At 36.3% G+C, this 22043-nt stretch overlaps 2 protein-coding genes and 1 pseudogene across 2 annotated transcripts; 2 read left to right on the top strand and 1 right to left on the bottom strand.

The window, feature by feature from the left end:
- The first annotated feature begins 151 nt into the window (after window positions 1–151).
- Window positions 152–2614, top strand: LOC145630035 (pentatricopeptide repeat-containing protein At2g37310-like; annotated as a pseudogene).
- Window positions 2615–3151: 537 nt separating this feature from the next.
- On the bottom strand, window positions 3152–10987 carry LOC145631486 (putative transcriptional regulator SLK2). The gene is made up of 10 exons (XM_081683579.1): window positions 10821–10987; window positions 8841–10043; window positions 8462–8593; window positions 8252–8300; window positions 7141–7355; window positions 6985–7053; window positions 6510–6610; window positions 6105–6198; window positions 5940–6009; window positions 3152–4365 (listed from the first exon to the last, which is right to left on the bottom strand). The coding sequence occupies exons 2-10, from the start codon at window positions 9759–9761 to the stop codon at window positions 3446–3448; spliced, it is 2571 nt and encodes an 856-aa protein (XP_081539705.1). The 5' UTR covers window positions 9762–10043; window positions 10821–10987; the 3' UTR covers window positions 3152–3445.
- Window positions 10988–15846: 4859 nt separating this feature from the next.
- On the top strand, window positions 15847–21819 carry LOC145631485 (lysophospholipid acyltransferase 1-like). The gene is made up of 8 exons (XM_081683578.1): window positions 15847–16318; window positions 17481–17536; window positions 18783–19003; window positions 19118–19520; window positions 19687–19772; window positions 20115–20178; window positions 20274–20386; window positions 21377–21819. The coding sequence occupies exons 1-8, from the start codon at window positions 16017–16019 to the stop codon at window positions 21518–21520; spliced, it is 1389 nt and encodes a 462-aa protein (XP_081539704.1). The 5' UTR covers window positions 15847–16016; the 3' UTR covers window positions 21521–21819.
- The last annotated feature ends 224 nt before the right edge of the window (window positions 21820–22043 follow it).

The following is a 22043-nucleotide window of genomic DNA, read 5'->3' as shown; positions in this document are numbered from 1 at the left end:
CATATAATATATACGCAAATCAACATGTGTATAATTAAGTGTACTCTTCCTCAAAAAAAAAAAAAAAAATTAAGTGTACTCGAAAATGTAATGAACACAATTGCATTATTTCCCAAGAAAATGTTACACAACTGAAGTAACACACAACAATACCTTCTCCATATCATTGACAAACCCCAAACCCAACATATCTTCAGAGGAATGCAGAGTATAAACCATTCATTACAGCAAATTTCAAGTATATTGCAGAATGTATGAAGATCTTAAGAAGACCATTAAATACCCACAATTTTTCTATCTCCAAACAATTTAACCCCATTCAACTTGCTTTAAAGAACTTGTTCAACGACCCATATAACCTTACTAATGGCGATTATGGCCATCTTCTTCAATATTGTGCCAACCATCGTCTCATATTACAGGGGAAACTACTTCATGCTCATATTGTTCTCTTCAACTTTAGTGTTGATAATTTTCTGGGTTCAAAACTCATCAATTTTTACGCTAAAACAGGGCACGTTGGTCATGCACGAAAGGTGTTTGATGAAATTTCCCAGAGAAATATTTGGTCTTATAATGCTATGTTCATAGCTTATTCATGTGATGATAAGCCAGTAGAGACATTGAAGCTGTTTTCTTCTTTTGTGAGAAATTCAAGTGTTTCAGTGAAACCTGATAATTTTACTCTTACTTGTGTCTTGAAGGCGTTGTCAAGCTTGTTTTCGGATGGAAACTTGGCTAGGGAGATCCATTGTTATGCGTTGCGACGTGGGTTTGAATTGGATTTGTTTGTTGTTAATCCTTTGATCACGTATTATGCAAGGTGTGATGAATTGGGTATGGCAAGAAAAGTGTTTGATTTGATGAGGAAGAGAGATTTAGTGTCATGGAATTCCATGATTTCAGGGTATTCTCAAGGTGGGTGTTTTGAGGAATGTTTGAAGCTTTATAAGTTATTGGTGGATGATAAGAATTTGAGCCCGGATGGCGTGACCGTGGCAAGTGTACTACAGGCTTGTGCTCAAAAGAGGGATCTTGTTCAAGGGATGGAAGTACATAAATTCGCCGTAGACAAAAATATTAAAATTGATACATTGGTCTGTAATTCAATTATAGGGATGTATGCTAAATGTGGTAGCTTGGATTATGCTAAAGAGTTGTTTGATAAGATGAGTGAGAGAGATGAGGTTACATATGGCTGTTTGATTTCTGGCTATTTGGCTCACGGTATTGTGGAGAAAGCAATGGATTTATTCAGGAGGATGGAAAAACCGAGTTTGAGTACATGGAATGGTGTGATTTCTGGTTTGGCACAGAACAATTTTCATGAGATATCCATTGATTTAACGAGGGAAATGCAGGATTTAGGCTTCAAACCTAATTCTGTGACAGTAGTGAGTGTTCTTTCTGCATCATCCCACTTCTGCAATCCAAACACAGGCAAAGAAGTACATGCCTATGCTATTAGAAATGATCTCGAGGACAATATATATGTGGTAACTGGTTTGATCGATGTGTATGGAAAAGCTGGATTTCTTCAAGGAGCACGGTATGTATTTGATCAATCATGGCATAGGAGTATAATGGTTTGGACAGCGATAATTGCAGCTCATGCAACAAATGGAGATGCTAATCATGCCCTTAATCTTTTTTATGACATGTTGGATCATGGGACTCAACCTGATCCTGTTACCCTCACTGCCATATTGACTGCTTGCGCATATTTAGGTGATATAGACAAGGCGTGGAAGATACTGGAGGATATGCATGCTAATTATGGAATACAACTAGGGGTGAGCGTAGCAGGGTACCCTGTAAAAATATCAGTACCCGGAACCGGAACCTGTTGCAACAGGTTCCTAAAAATAGGAACCGGAACCGGAACCTGTTACAACAGGTTCCTAAGAATTGGGAACCGGAACCGGAACCTGCAGGTTCCGGTTCCTAAACAGGGTACCCTGTCTTTCAAAGTAAGCTTAATAGTTACTTGATAAATTGTGACAATTCTATATTTTTAAAAATGGATGTTCACAATAAAAGCTTACAACTTTAGTAAACTACTTTAAATATAACAAACCAACACTAATTGTCTAGAATATTTAATACTATATAGGTTCCGGTTTCATATACCCTATAGGGAACATGTACTAACAGGGTACCCTACAGGTTTTAGGCCCAAAATTTTATTACCCGGAACCGGAACCTGTTGCAACAGGTTCCTAATTTTATTACCCGGAACCGGAACCTGTTCAACAGGTTCCGGGTTCGGAACCTGCGGTTCCGAACAGGTTCCGGTTCCAGATCAGGGTACCCTGAATTTTTGCTCACCCCTAAATACAACCATTAGCAGAGCATTATGCTTGCATTGTTGGGGTTTTGACGCAAGTAGGAAAAGAGTCTGAAGCCGAGAAATTTAAATCTAAAATGCCCATTGCATTAAGTGCAAAAGCTGTGCGCTGTTAAATGGTGCTTCAGTTCAGGGCAATCTACTTTCTGATCAACTGCTTGAAGTGCAATCTGAAAATTAAGAGTTGTATTGCTGCCCCTGCAAATCTATACTAATCGAAACCTCATTGTTGAAAATGGGAAGCCACGAGTGTATAATTTGCTAGTATATGCTGTCGCTGCTCCTAAGACTAAATTCTTAACCTGTCATTGAAGTATGAAGTCTAACCATTATAATGTCTTTGGTTGAAAGAGTTTAGTGTAATAGCATAAAGAGTACTAACTAGAGAAGTTAGTGAGACAGAAATATGATGAGCCCTAATATTAAGACTTCCTGAATCTTATAAGGGCTCCAAAAATACATTATTTTCCTCTGTTGATGGTTTACATTTGCTATTTTGCTTCAAAATGACAAGCTACTCAATTGGTCAAAACTTTTCGGGATGAAAAATATCCTCATTTTTATACTTTTGTCATTGTGCAAATATACGTCTGTATTGTTTTTCCCATGTATCATAAGAATCAGTAAAAATGAATTGCAGTGTTTTCAGGGTAACATCATTTTTATGTGGTCTGCATTTTGATTATTATTTACAGCACAGGTGCCCTTCATAATTGTCCGTGCTGATTAATAATCTCAAAGACAAACTGCACTGTGAAAGCAACAATTCAAGGTCTAGACAAAGACAGTGCAAATGCACAAAGCTTTCAGAAAGCCAACTAAACTGTGTAGCTACCACATTACTTAAGCATTAGGTTTTGTCTGATAAATTACACTTCCAAGACTCAAATCAGAAGGGAAAAAAAGACGATGATGGCTGTAAACCTACTGAGAAGCTAGATATTTTTTTTCAAAGAACTCGTGAACTTAAAACCCCAAAAAAAGAGGAGTGAATTTGAGAACTATCTCAATATCCTGTACAATGTTTCCTGAGCACCTATGATAAGGATGCTAAAAGAGAATTGACCAGTTAGTCGTCTGCCCTCTCCATCAACAATCTCATGCCTTCCATCCATAGCCCATATTATCGTCAAGGTCACTGCCAAAAAATCCATTATCTGCAAAATCATGAGGCAAATCTGGAACCATGTCATCTGTCAAATGCAGATTTTGCGGCATTTCTACCGTTTTCAGATTAAATCCACCATTGGAACCACCTCCAACTGCTGATGAATCACTGTTAGCAGCTTTAAAACTGTTGTTCTTACTTAGAGTAGGCCCCCCACCTCCAGGCACATTACTCGACACAGCTGGAGTCGATGGTGTACCATTGCCTCCATATCCTAACCCATTTGCAGCAGCACTTGCATTCATAGTTTGCCCACCAATGTTTTTTTGTTGTCCTGCTGCATTATTTCCAGACATATCCTGCAGTAACTGCTGAAGCATATGCTGCTGCAAAGCCTGATTGCCAGGTGACGGCTGCTGATTCTGTTGAGATAAGCCATTACCACTCACAGTGCGCTGCTGTTGCTGGGCACCCAATTGCGGATTTGAAAATCCACCTACTGACGAAGTCTGCATTGATCCTGGAAGGACACTAGAAGCCCCTTGAAAAGAGGAAGATGGACTTTTGTTATTATGAGAAGAAGATGCTTCCTGCTGAAGTGAGTTAGGATTTGAGTTGATGGAGTTCTGTCTCATCATTATATTCTGGTAGTTGGTCAGTGCTAAGGCAGCAGCTGCCTGCCCACTTAATGTGCCTCGGTTACTGGCAAGCATATTAGGGTTGTTGCCCATATTAGGGTTGTTGCCCATGTTAGGGCTATTCATCCCAGACTGCTGCATTGCCATTAGTTTATTGATAGTGTTTCTATCAGTGGGCAGACCTTGAAGACCAGCTAGCTGCTCCATTTCCTGAATCCTCTGCATCTGCAGCTTCGATGCAGAGCCATGTCGGGGATAACTTTTCAAACCCTCTGCATATGAGACAAAAAGAACAGAATTCAGAAATACAGTTAAAACGAAACAGAAGAATCAGATGAGCTAAAAATTAAAACAAGAGTCATGCAGATTACACAGGGTGTACCAAACTTTCAAATTTTCTCAAGACTAAATTACCAATAGGAAGAGATGTCTAACAACAACAACAAAGCCTTAGTCCAAAAATGATTTTGGGTCAGCTACCATGAATCATCATAAGGAGCCGTACAATATAAAAAGTAAGTAAGAGATGTCTAATGCACAACCTAAAATCAATCTAAGCAACAAAAGCCACTACCTAAAACCCAACTATATTCCTGTAAGAACCCTTACTGGTAGCATCATATGTTCAACGCTCTGAACACACACACACACACACACATTTATGAACTAAGGTTCAGGCCTCACAAACTTATGAACTTGAATATGGTTTAGGTCACAAGTCAAAGTGTCAGTGTCAACTGTCAAGTCAAGACCAGGCATCCAAACAGGTATGACCTATGGGATAAAAGAAACATACTCCCTTCGTGTTTTAATAAGTGTTACACTTTGACCGGGACATAGTTTTAGGCAATTTAATTTACTTAACTAAAAAATAAGAGGCAAGTGGGGTAGTTGGAGAATTAAAAAATTATAAAAGAAAAATAGTGGGATTAATAGTTTATTGAAAAGTAATGAATGTGAGAAGAGAGAAATAATAATAAAAAATAAAAAAAAAAGTATTAGTAGGTTTAGGTTGGGACCATGAGAGGAGAAAGATTTAATATTAAAATGTAGCTTTTTGCTAAAAAAAAAAAAAAAAAAGTGCAACACATATTTAAACACGGCCGCATTTGGTAAGTGTAACACTTCTTAAAACACGGAGGGAGTAGCTAAGTTTAACAATCTATATTAGTTCACATATTTGAATCATCACTTGCAGTCCCATTTCAGGCAGGGTTTTTCACATATGCGCTTGAAGAGCATAATCATCTCGCCAAGCTAATTGAACTCTGAAACTCGAGGAGAGAACTATAGATACATTCAGGTATGTGCTTGTGGAAAACATGAACGATTAAAATAAAGGAAACAAAATGGCCAATAAAAGAAACCTTGTAGAAGTGAACTTCCTAGGTGTAATTATTGACAAGATATGATGCTTTTAATGGATTAAAAATAATAAAAGAAATAATTAGAAAAAGAGAGAGAGAGTCGGCAAGGTAAATAGCATAACCCTGCTGCCCGAGACGGAGATACAAGGTGAATATATACTGCATTGATTTCCACAAATTTGTTGAACAGTGACATTGAGCCTAATGAGTGGAGCATGACAAGCTCACTAATGCAGCGCAAGTGTTGTAAATGCAATGCGTCTCTTATAAAACGAGATTAATTAACTATGTCCACAGAGATTCATACACTTCTTAAAACTAAACATTCATCCGCTTTTGAGGATCAGGTGCAAAGAGGCTCTACTTTATTGTCAAGCAGACAGTGGACTTTGATGACATGCATTTAAATTAAAAAATAAGAAAATGGATATACCCCTCAAGTATATGACCATATTCCAACAGCATATACAAGTAATTACCTATAGGACCGACTTTATTGTCCCGGCAAAAATCTACAAGGTCTTTCATGCTATTGACAACCTCGGCAATCTGTGGCAAGAGTATATCAGATACTATCAGATATAGCGATATACATTATCAGAAAGAATTTATCATCAGTGTTAACAAGGTGAACAAAAACACACCTGCAAACACCTAACATATCTTTTTGAGAATCCCAGGTCATTGAGTGAGTGCAAGTCCAAACTCTTAGCAAGTTGGCGACCAGCTGTTACAACCCTACAGCAGAAAAATGATTTCAGATTTTCACTTTATTGCCCATATTAGAGTTTGGTTGAAATGAAAAAATTAATACCATAAAATTACATGGCATTTATTTCCAAGAATCTTTATGATTTACTACAGGATCGACAGCTGAACTAAATGATATTAACTGTATGAAAATGTAATGGTAACTACCACGTATATATAACACATTCCTTAGCCTTTACGATGAAAGATAGTAAACAAGGCACTCCATACTGCACTTTTCAGCAAAATATACCAATTGTGACCGTTGTTAACCTCTTGCTAAAGATTAATAAACTCACATATTACTGTTCGTTTGTAAATCTTGTGAAGAAACTCCTTCAGATCCACTGTCAGCAAGTGTGCTTTGACATTTTTGCGCAACCTGAAGCAGCTGATTCACCTGATAAATAAGCATATAGCTTCTTTATTACACATTGAGCATCAAAAAAAAAAAAAAAAAAAAAAACACACACACACACACACAACTAAACAAACAAAGATTCACTACGCAGAGAACTTGAATATGTTTAATAATACGCACTCCATCCCAAAATGTAAGATTATGGAGATTAAGAGTAGAAGTGTGATGAATATATAGAAAAAAATAATAATAAGAGAAAATGGGGTGGAGAGGAGGAAATCATCATTTAAATTGTCTTCAACTCTTCATTAACTTAAACAGGATGAGAAAAGTTTATCCAGATATATTCCAAAATTGAAGGTGTAAAGATTGTTAAGACTTGAAATAAGAAATGGAAAAAAAGAAATAAGTACCTGAGGAGCAAAAAGCCTCCTAAGAAGTAGCTCCTCGTGGCGACGGGCACAGAAGTCCCATGATAAGATCTGTGAATCAAAGAAAGTAAACGTGCAAGAAGTAGAAAGGTAAAGGTACTGGAATTGAATATATCACATTACAATACCAAACATTACCTTTAATTCCTGGGTGAATATGATTCTTAGTTGACCCTCACGAACAACACGAATTTGCTCATACACACTCTCCTGAACAGCTTTTCCATATTCCAACATCATTATTCCATTACCAAACCTACGTTCACGGGGCACATCAACAAACAAAAGCTCGTCTATCACCCCACTGCCAAATTTAATTTCATTGAGCCGTGGGAGTACTTCATATGTTGCTTCTGTTAACACACGGGAGAATAATAAGATGGTTAGAAGCAAAACCGTATATAGCATCTTTCTTAATCGCCCTAACCAACTTAAGCAAATGAAATTGTGCGTTGAGGCACAGTATATAGGATAAATATATAAGCACAGCAGCAAGCTTAATCCCATATTTGGACCAATAATACTTCATATTTGCACCCTCTCAATTAGCCTGCATCAAATAGACAGCTAACTGCGGTACAACCTTGCTTCTAGACCATTTTTGTGTCAATCTTAAAAGTATACCCTTCAGAATTCGCTATACAGAATATAACCAGTACATGACAGATGAGGAGCCTCACACTTGAGTCGCTAGAAATTTAGTAAATCACAATTGTTTAGCAAAAAATCTACATTTAATATTGGTTCCATGTAAGATGATGAGAGAGCAAACAATAACAAAATCTAGAATAGCTAAGAAAAAAGATACATAAATAAAAGCAATCATCTCTTCTCAGTCTTTAAAGTAAAGTGTAGGGTATATTCAATCATTGACCAAGTCTCGGAGATGTCGTAACAGAGCACAAAGTAGCATGCACTCCAAAATATTTTGTTATGTAGAATCAACCATGACCATGCTATCAGAATCTAGCAAATGAAACTAACATGGAACACATTAAATACCTATAAATATATGTAGAAACTATATCTGATCTGATAAGTTTTCAATCCTCATAAATAAACTAGGCTATTTTAGAGTTAATTGAAGGTCACAAAAATACATCTCCAACAAGAATATACTAAAGGCAGTATAATTCACCTGCAAGAAACAGTTACATAATTTGCTTATTCCAGATATTTTTATACATGATACAAAAAGATTTTAAAACAACACAAAACAATAAAATGTATATGCAGAACACAAACTTACCAAACCCCCTTCCAGACTTGGAGCCACATATGTCACAGTGCCAAGCATCCTAAGTCATGCAAACAGCAAATATAAGAAAACTGGCCAAACAAATCACCAGGTTGAGAGGGGGGGGGGGGGGGGTCAAACTGCTAACTCAGACAGATCAATATAGTAAAAACAACAGCAGAACTAAACAGTCGCTCCAGTTAAGAAGATTTCGTAACTAACCATAGCAGCTTGTGGGAAAACCCCTAATGCATGTTGTCCAACATTTTCATACAGAGACAAGCACCACCGTTTCTTAGCACGGGGAGCGTAGTATTCTGCCACAAATTTTCTCCAATAAGCAATCGTATTTTCCTGTTAACACAGAAAGATGAGTATGGCCAGAAGAGGTGACACTGCTAGTAAGATGAAGAAAACGACATACTATAATGAGAAATTGAGAATGCCTCACATGACAGATAATTTTCAGATCCAAACAGACCATCATAAATAACATAAGTTCAGAAGAGCAACGTGTACAGACTACAATCAGCAGCAGTGACAGTACAGTTCAGAAGACAAACAAAAATTTAGTAGCACTAAGATACAAGTAACAACTCACTTGTGGTCGTTGCCGCTGATGATAAAGGTATTGCATCAGACGACGGGCACATACGCCTCCAGTGTCTTGTGGATTCTTCATAGAAACCATTTGTTGTTGCACATTTTGTTGAAGTTGCTGTCTCATCTGTTGCTGTTGCTGTAACTGAACACGCTGCATTGGTGGCATAGCTAGCAAAAATTGTTGCTGCTGTCGTAGCCTCTGCTGCTGAAGGATAGCTTGCAACTGTGGGTTATGGCTTTGCAACTGCATTGGATCCGGTCTCTGCAGAAACTGTTGCAAGACTTGCTGTTGCAAATAATCTTCTTGCTTGATATCCAACCGCGGTTTTTTCTGCAGGTGGGATACATTAGCAGGATCTTGGATGAATGAATTATGAAGCCTTGACCCCAAAGAATGTGCGAGTTGGCCTGTTTGAGAAGTTGGCAACGATGAAGCACCAGAAGCCCCTTGTGGAAACTGATGTTGATTCTGCATAGCTTGTTGAGAATTAGGGTCGTGATGAGAACCCTGTTGCCCTGTTGTTGGCCCATCTATTACAGAGGAGCCAGAAACACTAATATTATTGGAAGTAAATGACATTGGTGAAGCAGGCAATCGTAAGTAGGATTCTGTGTTGATACTGGCACTTCTTTGCAAATGGGGACCTCCTGAGAAGGCTGAGTTCGCATCAGTGACCAAAGAACTAGCTCCAACACTTGGCCCTGAATTAGCCACACTGTTCAAAACCGTCTGATTCACGTCGCCAGAAAGTGGGCCTAGGTTCGAGCGCCCTGTTCCAGAAATTGAATTGGCAGTGTTCCCAAAAGACGAACTCAAGTGAGAGTTAATTACATTCTGAGACTGTGAATCTCCTTGGAAAAAAATACCAGAACTTGCTGAAGATTGAGACAGTCCTCCAGCCACCCGAGAAGGTGCCATGAGCGGCACCGACCCTTGATGGCTGGAATCCAAATAGCTCTCCAAAGCCAGGCCTGATTTCCCCTCTTTTCACCAAAAACTATACCCAATTTCCTCAAGTAGAGCTACATACAGAAACCCATAATAGAGCCCTCACAGTAAACCTCGCAAATACAATATTAGAACAGATTATATTATCAATTCCCAACACTATAACAAAAACTACCCAATCCAAAAGCTCTATATTACCCAAGTCGCTCGGTCGTACAGTGATTTGTTTGTTTTCCTTGACAGCCTTATACTCTAGTGAAAACACAAACCAAAGCTACAATCAGCAGAAGCATAACCTAGTGAACCAGCAATCAAATTCAACATTTAACAACTGTTATCCTAGCCTAGTCACTACTTGAATTATCAACCATATAACATAAAATTCTATCCATAATTAAACCAACTTCTAAACTCCAAGTCTGCTCTTTTAAACCTTCGGAACCCACATCATATCTCAACAAAACAACCATATAATATAAAACCTATCCATGATTATTGAAGTTAAAGAGCTAAGTTATCAACTAGGAAAACCCTAATTGCTACCCACTAAAAAAACAAAAACAAAAAAAAATAAAAGCTAACCACATTAAGTAAAAAAAAAATCCCACCTTGTTTTACCATAAAAACACACAATAGACATTAAATCACATCATTTTCTAACAAAATCCATCAAATCCAACCTCAATTAAAATTTTAAAAACCCAAAAAATACATACTTTAAATCTTTAAATTAAACTCATATATTTCCAAAAATGGAACAAGAACTCAAATTACCATAACCCCACCAAACAAATTTATCACTTTAATTAATTTAACAACTTAAATCAACAAAGATTTAACACCCAGATTACTAGATTACACAAAAATCAAACTTTAATCACATAAAAAATGGGGAAAAATAAAACCAAAAAAAAAAAAGGAAATGGTCAAGATAAATTAAGAAATGGAAACAATTATACCAAAAAAAAAAATTACACTGATCACTGAAAAATAGTGCTGAATTTGAAGAGAGAAGGAGAAAGAACAAACCTTTGAAAACGGCGAGCTAAGAGAAAGCTGAAGCCTCCGGAAAATTAAAAAATGAAATAATTTTTATTAAAAAAAAAAAAGGAAAAAAAAGCTGAAATTTTGGGGAGGAGAGAGAAAAATGAAAATGGAATACAAACCAATTTTATATAGCTAGCTAGGAAAGTAAGAGAGCCGAAGCAACCGGCTGCACCAGTAAACAGGAAAATGAACCGGCTATAACCGGTAATATAAGACACGTGGCATCTGTTAGGTTGGCGTACGTAGTCGGTGGCAAAATCAAAGCGGTGAGAAAAAGAGGTATGTGTTGACGTGGATAGATCTTATTGGTCAAAGGGTTAATACTGGATTAGGGTCAGTGGGATACTCTGTGACGCGGTACAGGGTAAGGGTTACCGTATGATGCTGCCACGTCAGCTTATCAAGTAAGATTTTGATACAAGGGTATTTTTGGAATTTTGAATTGTAATTATTATTAGACGTGTTAGATGTTTATTGGGTTGGTGTGATTGATATGATTGTAATGATGAGTTGAGGAGGTAGAAGTGTATACAGAGGATTACTACCCATTAATATATTTAATACTTTATTTTATTTTTTGATTTTTTTAATTCGAAAATTGTAAGATTACCTAGAGTTTAGGTTTTTAAAGAAAAAAATTGGGAATACAAGGGATGATACTAGCCCTCGTGTGGCCTGCGCCGGCCACTTGAATTGAGTCCGTTTATTTTGTGAACATTACTTTTACATTTTAGAAATATTGCTCATAAAAAATGCTCTATTTGTCGATAATGTTTATGTTGGCTAAATTGTTCTACAAAAATGTTCGATAAATGAAAATTTTCTTGGGTTGGAATCAAATACTTAACTTAGAGGTTTAACGTTTTTAAATATCGTGTATAAGAGAGGTCAATTTCATGACTTATGGTACAAATCACCTTAACCCACTCAAGTTAGTCATGATCATAACTCATGAGAATATGGTTAGTTAGTTGTCCTATAAGCGAGTGGTTTAGGTCTTTATTTATCAACAACAACAAAGTATAATCTCAAAAAAGAACATTTATTTTACAAAAAGTAAAAATAAATAAATAAATTAATACGTCTATGAGGGAGTACAAACACACTCAGTCTACTTTTTTTTTTTTTTTTTTTTTTATATGACCGCCCATGACTAAAGTCATAAACCTATAATAACTTCTACTACAACATCCTCTTATCACCCTTGTTTCTTGGGTAATCATTGGCACTTATTAGTTTAGTTAGAGGAGTAAAATATGGGTGAGTCATTGAGTATTTAAAACTTTTTTTAAAATCAATTATTTCCATTAAGTGGGTGTCGCTTCTATTTTGTGCAATAATGAGCTTTATTAGTACGCATTTAAGATAAAAATTCTATGGAAATAGATACCTATTCTAACATGTGATTGAAATCTCTTTATGGTAAACTTGCCGTAACAAAAAAAAAATATCAAATAATCTAGGCGCACACTTTTTATGTTTCCAAATAGTGACTTCATTCCTTTTATTTTAACATAGAGGCTTGAAAGATTTATTCGTTGATTATACAGGAGTCATCTCCAGTTTAAGATAATTAAAAATTGTTAAATGGACCTGGTTCACACTATTTATTGTGGACCACTAACATTAGGAAAACTATGCTTGTTTTATTAGTAAAAAAAAAAAGGTCACTATAATAGAATAAAGGTGTCTATGTTGAAATAAAAGTCATTTTGGTAATATATAGGCTATAAGAGGTTAATCTTTTTAATGAAATATTTTATATACTGGTTAGTAAGAATAATAAAGGTCACTATGTTATAATTAGGGTCATAACGTTGTACTATAAGTTCACAATAATATTAAACGTTATACTAGTTTTAATAAAGGTTACTATGTTAAAAATAAGGTTACTATGTCAAAATTAAGGGTCACTATGTTCAATATAATGTCAGTTGCGTGTGTATAAATCTCGGGTTCACAATAACATTATTGTGGACCAGATCCACGCAAGTCTTTAATAGCGCTTTCACAAGCCAATTAGATAATGAGTTTTGTGATCAACTGTGGCCATAATTACCCTTCTATTCTTTGAAGGTTCCTTTTAAAAAAATGTTCTCTTTTTCTCATTTAATGAGAATAGTTAGGTTGTTCTTATGTTGGAAACTAGCATATTCTAGAATATTACACCATACACGACATTAAATCATTAATATTTATAACTAATCAATTATTAATCATATAACATCTTCCTTCCCAAGCTCTAGTAGTATAATTGAATGTGTTAATATAAGTTGTAGCATGAGTCGATTCACTAACCTCCATTATATCCAAATATAGAACACTTGTTGAAAAATTCAACTAGGGAGAACATTGTCATTTCTTAGCCCCTCAAACACAATAGTGTTTGGTTACGTGATAAATGCATTATTGAAGCATGAAACCTTCATTAACTCTCTCTTTAGCATGTTTCTTTGTGTGTGTAAAAAAACTAATTAACCTCCCTTGTATTTGTATCGTTTCTTTGACTTTTGGGCCTTAATTCACACACTCTAGTACTCCACAAAAACCATTTTCTTTTGAAAGCAAAAGTTTAAGGCCCAAAGTAGAATTAGCACAAGACAAGTAAAATTGCACTATAAGACCCATTCACAAAGACCACAAGCACATTGGGCTTAGCCCATGACAATCTTCCCTCCTGCCAAGGTCACTTCCACGATTACTTGTACAGTTGTACCTCATCCTAACCATTTAATAATAAAGCTAACCCTATTTTTGAGATCTATCATCGCCTCATAAAGTCATGGTCATCTGATACAACAAACTAAAATTAAATGGACGAGAGTCCATATCAAGTAGTACCTTTGAATTTCATGACAGATAAGGCACCCTTCTGCCCATACTCTAGTAAGATTATTGAGTGATGTAATATGTGCCATAGCATGACTTTGCTACTCCTGAGTAGGGATGGCAATGGATCTGGACCCGACCCGAATCCGTGGATCCAGATCCGTTTTTCACGAATCTGGGTCTTTAAATTTTGGACCCGACAGATCCGGGTCGGATCCGAGGGACCTAGACCCGGATCCAGATCCGTGGACCCGTTTTTTTGTTTTTCCTATTAAAAAAAAAATTAAATTGTTTGTTTCTTTATTAAAAATGTTGATAATGTTATTAATGATAAAGATTAACCCTTTCAAGAGAAGAATTTCGGATGCTTATATTATACATATCATCGTTGTTTTTTCACTAGCTCATATTGTATTTAACATCGTATTTTTTTTGTTGTTTATAATTTTAATTCAAAATATGAGTGTATAAGTTGGTTAATTTGGGGTAAAACTTAATAGCCAACAACGTAAGTTTGAAATAATTTTTTTTTTGACCCGAACATTACATTTATTGCAAAATATTAGGCAAAATATATTGGACCCGGATCCGGGTCTTCATTTTCTAGACCCGATGGATCTGGATCCGGGTCCATCCCGACCCGGTCCAGATCCGACCTGTTGCCATCCCTACTCCTGAGTCCTGACCCCTAAAATAAAAATAGTATTCATTTAAATACAAATTAGGGAAAGAACTTATCTAGTGAAAAATATCTAAATAAGAATCGTCCCATTTTGTCTCTTAAAGCATTTTTACTATTTGCAAATGAAGACACTCAATTTTTATACACTTATGTAATGTTTACACTATGAAAACCCTCATTGACTATTTATCTTGCGCGCTTCTTTGTGTGCATAAAGAATATAATCATTATCATAGTCTTCCTTTGACTTTTGAGCCCTAATTTGCACATTTCACAAAAGCTTCTTTTGAAAGCCAAATTAAGTTTAAAGTGGATTTAACATAAGATGGCTAAAACTCAAGATAAGATAGGTTTTTGTATAAAATTAATCACCTCAAATGAGGTTCACTTCTTATGGAGTGAAAAAAAGACTTTATTGGGCTAATTGCAACGAGTTAGTAACTTACACGAGTAAGCATAACCTCAGGTATGTGTGTATCCAAGAAAACCCTTTTGATTTTTAACCTAGTTGAGTAGTAATTAAGATGTCACATTTTGTTAGCTTAAGAGTGCAATTATGATTAACTGCAATTAGTTATATGTTTAAATCTTTTGAACAACACTTAATATGTGGCTTTGACATGCTCTTATTAAACTATGTATGAACCTTAACAATCGTTTTTCCTTAGACAGGTTCTTCAGACATTTGTTATAATGGCCAGACCCTTGATTTGTGCCCAGATCCTCTTGGGCTTAAAGTGGGTGGATCATTTTGGTATTCTTACAAGAGCCAATAGATGTATCACATATTTAGTAACACATTGGACCCAAGAGGACTTGAACCTCACTTATAACAATATCCTATTCATCTCATCATGGAGAAAACATAATTTATTTTTATGGTCACTAAATCTTACCTTGAAAAACTTACTACAATCAATACAAACTAAACTTTATTTCCCAGAATCCCAACTTTACCTCAGTAACCCTAATTCACTATCAATAACTACCATCAACATAATGCCTCCATCTACATTAACTTCATTATATAAATAATACGTATATCATTTCAAGCAGTCTTCACAGTTCACACAACAACTTTACACCTCAACTCGGTACCCCATACACCCCCTTTACCCACATGCCCACACCCCATAGTCACCAAGTCTCACAACTCACAATGCCTCAAGAGTCCAAGCCCTAGGTAGGACCATTTTAGCTAGATACAATTCACAATCAAAGATAGTTACCCCTTTTGGTCAATACAATCAAAGATTGTTACCCCTTTTGGTCATTATCATTAAAGGCACAAACCTAAGCAACCCAAAACTTGAACATAACTCTTTCTCTTACAGCCAGAAGTCTACAATTGGTCTACTGTCACTGAAACTCTGAAACCAACTCAATTAACCCATAAATGATAAATCCAAATATACCCAATTGAAAAAACCCAATTTAATCCACCAAAAAAAAAAAAAAAAAAAACAGTTGCACATCAACTTCTTCCTCCAACAAATCTCTGATCAGTCTCACACAATTTACACATCCCCATAACTTCTTGGGGGTCCACTACTCAATTCACCCATCTTCTACCCTCCTTATTTTCATCCACCCTTTTATTTAATTAATAATTAACTCGTCTTCGTCTTCCCCAAAACTCACCCAAACAACTCGGTGACTCGCCAACCATGGACCTCGACATGTCGTCCATGGCGGCTGCTCTGGGGTTATCAGTACCAGTGCTCAGATTCCTCCTATGCTATGTTGCCACAATACCCATCAGCTTTTTATGGCGTTTGGTCCCAAGAACTCTTCCGAAACACATCTATGCTGCTTTTACTGGGGCCCTTCTTTGTTACCTTTCTTTTGGGGTTTCTTCCAATCTTCATTTTCTTGTTTCTATTTTGATTGGGTATCTTTCTATGCTTGTTTATCGACCTAAATGTGGTCTCATCGCTTTCTTCGCCGCATTTGGTTATTTGATTGGTTGGTAAGTTTCTCAGATTCATTATTCAGAATTGGGTTTTTTGGTATTTTTTTTGGTTTTTAATTGGTTTTAATTTATGGGAATTTCGTCTATTTATGTTATACCAAGTATTTAATTTGCTTCATTTGTTTTTGTATTTTGTTATGATTTAATGTTAGTTTGTGATTTTATGTAGTATTGATTTGGCAGTGTTGACACTGTTGAGTGATAAAGATTGTAAATTTGTTTGATTTTGTCCCTCAGTTACTGGATGGAAAACTTGTTTTTGCCTGTTTTTTTGTTTTAATTTTTATTGTTGTCGTTAATCCAGGAGACCAGGATTGGTTTCAGTAGTTTGCTATTGCATTTGGTTTGTGGAGTTTGTTGTGTAGGATGAAATAAGGATTTTGTGATGTTTTGCCTCGATGTTAACGCGGTTACTGTTGCACGGTACGGAGAACCGTACTACATTGCAGTTGCTATGATTGAAGTTTGAATCTTTTTTTAAGTATTTATCGATTTCGGGTCAAGAATTTGTATATTGGAGTAAAAAAGGGTGCTAATTGAGGAGAATTGGAGAAAGGAGGGAGGAGGGAGTTTAGTATATACATTATACCACCATGGAATATGTACTCAATAATGGTTTTGTGTGGACTGTGGAGCATGAAAGTGAGGTAATAAAGACTATATTGATTAGCAATTGAAAGTAGAATCGACATATTAGACTCTGTAGCTATAGCTTAGTTTGTTCACTAGATTTGATGAATATATTCTTAGAAAAATTTGTCCTGTCGTCGTCCCTAGATAAACTTTTTTGTGACTTTGGCACAAAGATTTAGAAAGCCCTTAGCATTTAAGCACACCAGATTTCCAAATTTGCCTAGTTCATAAATGGTGTACTTGAAACTAAAAATGAATCAATAAAGTGGCAGACTTTTTTATTTTTTAAATCCTTACAAATTCAGTACTTAGTAGTACATTCGGATTGATCTACCTTTTTCAATGTAAACCTATGAAAGAGAAGTGGAAGATTGTCAACTTTCAAGCACATTTGAACATGATGACTATGAAAATAATTTTCGCATGGAGGTAGTTCGTGCTGAGATGATGTTACAAAATGATGTACTATGTTCTGTTGAATATGTTGAACGCTGTTTTGATTTTTTAAATCCGTTTTCTCTTGTAGCCATGTTTATTACATGAGCGGAGATGCATGGAAGGAGGGTGGAATCGACACTACTGGTAACTTCTTGCTATATTGTTTCTACTTCTTGCAGCTATAATTAATGTTTACCTTCACCATCTCACACTATTTGGTGCAATATGATGTAATGGTTGGCCATATTGGAATAATTCTACAATACCTTAATGAACTTTGTTTCCTGAATGTTGTTAAGAGTCCCTAATTGATGAAATTTAGTCTCAGATCATCAGAGTTTTTATCTTTATTTCTATTTGGATTCTTCTATATATCAAACAACTTTTTATTAATATTTTAGCCAAACATTCTTTCAGTGGCAATTGTTGTATCATATAGCACGAACAGAGTGAAAATCGGTGATTTTAGGTGCAAAATTTCAAGTTGGTACTGTATTGCTGATGCGGAATGCTAATTAGTATTTCCCGTCAATTTCCTTTTTTATGTGGAGGAGATATAATATTGAAAGGTTTCATCTTTCTTGTTATTTTATCATATTTTAGCTGACACTAGTCACACTACTGTTGAATTGAGCTCAAATTGGTGATGAAGATGGATGCCAGCATTACTGTTTTTCTCTCTCTATATAGATTTTGTCTTTTTGCCATACATGGAACCAACTGCATTACTGTGCTTATGCTGAGAACATTGTATGGGATAAACATCTATTTGTTACATCTGGACATTTATATTTGAGCCATATTAGTGCTCCAACATTGTATGGCCAACTAGCTGGAAATCTAATTTCCGTGAACTTGTCTGTTCCTTCTTTCTTTTGCTTTGTTTTAGTGTTAAATCTTACGTCTTGTAGGTTTGAAAAGTATATCACTCTAAAGTCTAAATAGCAAGAATATCTCTCTTTTAATTTTAATTTATTATTTCTTTGTTGTTTTAGTCTAAAATCATGCGGATTTTCATAAAATATCTCTAAATTAGCCAAATCAACATATTTGTAGGTGTAAAATCCTTTTCCACAATTTTAGGCCCCCCCATCCTCCTCCTTCCCCAATCTTTGCTTCAAGCAGCTTGAGGAATAGAGTAACAACATCTATAAGTCCTCCAAGCTCCACCAATTGAGTCAGGTGCGAGGTGCCTAAACTTATGACTTCTGGCAACCAAGCTATAAATATAAGTCTAATGCTTCTCATTTAGATGAAAATAACTGAAGATTACATTGAACTAAGAGTGTGACTGGAACTTTCAGATTGCCATTGCTTGCGTTAGTTTCTCTCAAATTTCTGTATCCTGTATGTTGCTTGTCCGTTTTTAAAACTATTGATTTCCTTGCAGGTGCTCTGATGGTCTTGACGCTCAAAGTCATCTCATGCGCAATAAATTATCAAGATGGACTATTGAAAGATGAAGACCTACGTGAAGCACAGAAAAAGAACCGGTTGCTGAAAAAGCCCTCCTTGATTGAATATGTTGGATATTGCCTCTGCTGCGGGAGTCACCTTGCTGGACCTGTATTTGAAATGAAGGATTATCTTGATTGGACAGAAGGAAAAGGGGTCGGTTTATGAAGCACTCTTGTTCGTCATCGTGCTCTTTTTTTTTTTTTTTTTAATAATTACAAGTGTCAGGGAACAAACTTGGAATCATGATTGTGCTCTTTGTCTTTGCAGCTTTGGAGTCCATCGGAGAAACAGCCATCACCTTGGGGTGGAGTAGGTCGGGCTCTTCTTCGAGCTGCTATATGCATGGCTCTCTATTTGAATTTGGTGCCATATTTCCCCTTGTCTACTTTTACGAACCCCTCGTATGGGGAATGGGGATTCTTTAAAAAGCTGGGTTATCAGTACTTGTGTGGATTTACAGCACGGTGGAAGTATTATTTCATCTGGTCTATCTCGGAAGCTGCTACAATAATTTCAGGTTTTGGATTTAGTGGATGGACAAATTCATCCCCACCAAAGCCCAAGTGGGATCGTGCCCAAAATGTCGATATCATTGGAGTTGAGTTGGCAAAGAGTGCGGTTCAGATACCACTTGTCTGGAATATACAAGTCAGCACCTGGCTCCGCCACTGTATGTTTCTTGGCCTCTTATCATATTTATTCTACTGTTCATCATATATTGCTGTATTGTGCTATTAATAACCTTTGTATACCTTCTTACAAGATTTATTTTCTCATTCATTATTTCACTGTGGCACCAATTTTGTGTATCTGAAGCAACACTTTGCTTGTCACAGATGTCTATGAGAGACTGGTCCAGAAGAACAAGAAGGGTGGTTTCTTTCAGCTGCTCGCTACACAGACAGTCAGTGCTGTTTGGCATGTGAGTCTTCTTCTTTGAACTAATAAGTCCCCTGGCCTGTCATTTAGCTTTAGACGATACAGTGAAATAAGGGATAAGCGGATAACCATACATCTCTTAGATACGTATAATTTCTGTGCATGCAAGATCACTCCTTGTTTGTCATCCATCCATGTCTTCTATGGGATAATTTGAATCTTGATTCTTGAGTATTTGTTTGGTTTTTTTGCCATTATATAGTTACATAACTTCATGGAATTGAGTCTCTGCGTGTCCCAGTACTTGTGCACCTATATATTCAGCAATAAGTGTGATATGCTTCACTCACTGATTTCTTTTTTCCTGTCTGTTCTGAAAAAACAGGGACTATATCCTGGCTACATATTTTTCTTTGTTCAGTCGGCTTTGATGATTGCTGGGTCTAAAGGTATTACTTGATCCAATTCTGCTAATGGCTTTTTTTTATTTTTTATTTTTTTAATTTTTAAACTTATGCTCATTTCTGTTTTATACGTTCAACAGTAATTTACAGATGGCAGCAAGGTGTATCTGCGGGTATTTTGAAGAAGCTATTGACATTTGTAAATTTTGCATATACAATGCTGGTTCTGAATTATTCAGCAGTTGGTTTTATGGTTAGTTTCCTTGCATCCATCGTTTCTCATTTTTTCAAATCTCCTAGGGCCTGTTTGGTTCTGATTAATTTATTGTGTACTTCATGGTATGGGCTTTGGCGTTAAACACTCGGATTTAGAATAAGTAACTGATAAGTAATATGAATAACCCTGAAACCCTTACCTCATGAATTATGTTTTGTTACTATTTAAACTCAAACCTTGCCAGCTTCCACTCATTACTTATTCTCTTCTCAGTCCTCCTAGGTTTGATGTCTCTGTTAGTTTGTTCTTCCCTTCTACACCTTCGTTTCCTCTGTGCCTCTATTTCCCTCCCACCGTGTCTCTCTTTTCATATGCTCCCACTGATGCTGTTGCTCATATTCACTTACACCTTCTTACCCTTCTTTTCTTTCCACCTCAACCTACTATATCTCACTCAAGCCTTTGGTATGAGGATTTTGTCAAATAGATGACACCAAGCCTTTTCCACTCTAACCATCAAATAATTGGAATATTTAATGATTATCATGGTGTTTTTTTTTTTTTTTTTTTTTTTTTAAAGTTGTGTTGGTGGCAGTGCCATGCCGGCGTTTGTGACTTTAAGGTTGTTTTGGTTGGGCCTTTTAAGGTGGGTCTTTAGTGGGGCTGCTGTGTTAGTTATGGTGGGTGATGATGACCTGATGAATGTGGAATTTGGATGGTTTGTAGATTCCAGCCTTTCAGGGGTGAGGTTTTGGAGGAAACCTTCTCAGTCCCCGTTTCCCCAAGGCATCGGTATGTAGGCTTGGCCCCTCAGGTCTCAGATCTGGGGAGTTTTGATAAAACCAAGAAGTGTGGATTGTGGAATGTAAAAATCAAACGAAATTGACCAACTTTTGCAGTAGGATCCCTAGTGTGATTTTGGGAGAATTTGCTGTTTTTTTTTTTTTTTTTTGGGTGAAGATTTGCTGCTGTTTGTTGCTATGATACTTTCCGCATTCTAATAACTAAATGAGGTTGTCATTCCAGGTACTAAGCTTGCATGAAACCTTGACTGCGTACGGAAGTGTGTATTACATTGGCACCATTGTTCCTGTCGTCCTTCTAATACTGGGTTCTGTTGTCAAACCTCCAAGACCAGCAAGGTCAAAAGCTCAGAAGAAGGAACTGTGATGCGGATAAACCTTACACGGTCTCTTCTTGTGCATCCAAAACCCAGAGGAATGTTTCGTTTTGGATAACTCAAATTTAATCAGTTCTCATCACAGACCAACCTGAAGTATTGATCATGCTTTTAGCTGCTTTCATTCTGCTGTTGCAAAATCTTTATTTTTGAGGTTCTGTTTTGAAACTATGCACGTCATTGCTTGTATTTGGTTTTTTTTAGCATTACTTAGAATTCGAAGTTTGCTTAAATAATAGAGCCAAAGTTTAGAAATGACAAATCTTGTGCTGCCTTTCAAATTTGATTATTTCCGGCGCTGCCTGCCCCTGGCTCTCTAACAACAGCCAGTATGTTATGGCTCGCTATTAAAGGGCTTTGACTACTGGAGCCATATCAACTGAACTAGGAAGGAACGGGATAAAAGTTATATATCGATTGTGGAAAATGAAATAGGAGGATAAGCAAAGATCTTCATTTTGTATAAACTAGGATAAATTTAACCAAAACACTTTAATACTTCGTATTAACTAC

This window comes from Chenopodium album, chromosome 5 (assembly GCF_948465745.1).
Source record: "Chenopodium album chromosome 5, dcCheAlbu1.1, whole genome shotgun sequence".
Classification (NCBI taxonomy): Eukaryota; Viridiplantae; Streptophyta; class Magnoliopsida; order Caryophyllales; family Amaranthaceae; genus Chenopodium; species Chenopodium album.
This window is presented reverse-complemented; position numbering and strand designations above follow the sequence as displayed.

Coding starts and splice junctions, on each gene's coding strand:
- LOC145631486 (XM_081683579.1), bottom strand. CDS start 9,761: ATGGCACCTTCTCGGGTGGCTGGAGGACTGTCTCAATCTTCAGCAAGT. Junction 8,301..8,461: donor TTTTCCCACAAGCTGCTATG/GTTAGTTACGAA, acceptor TGCATGACTTAG/GATGCTTGGCACTGTGACAT. Junction 7,054..7,140: donor TATTCACCCAGGAATTAAAG/GTAATGTTTGGT, acceptor TTTGATTCACAG/ATCTTATCATGGGACTTCTG.
- LOC145631485 (XM_081683578.1), top strand. CDS start 16,017: ATGGACCTCGACATGTCGTCCATGGCGGCTGCTCTGGGGTTATCAGTA. Junction 17,537..18,782: donor GGGTGGAATCGACACTACTG/GTAACTTCTTGC, acceptor ATTTCCTTGCAG/GTGCTCTGATGGTCTTGACG. Junction 20,179..20,273: donor GATGATTGCTGGGTCTAAAG/GTATTACTTGAT, acceptor TACGTTCAACAG/TAATTTACAGATGGCAGCAA.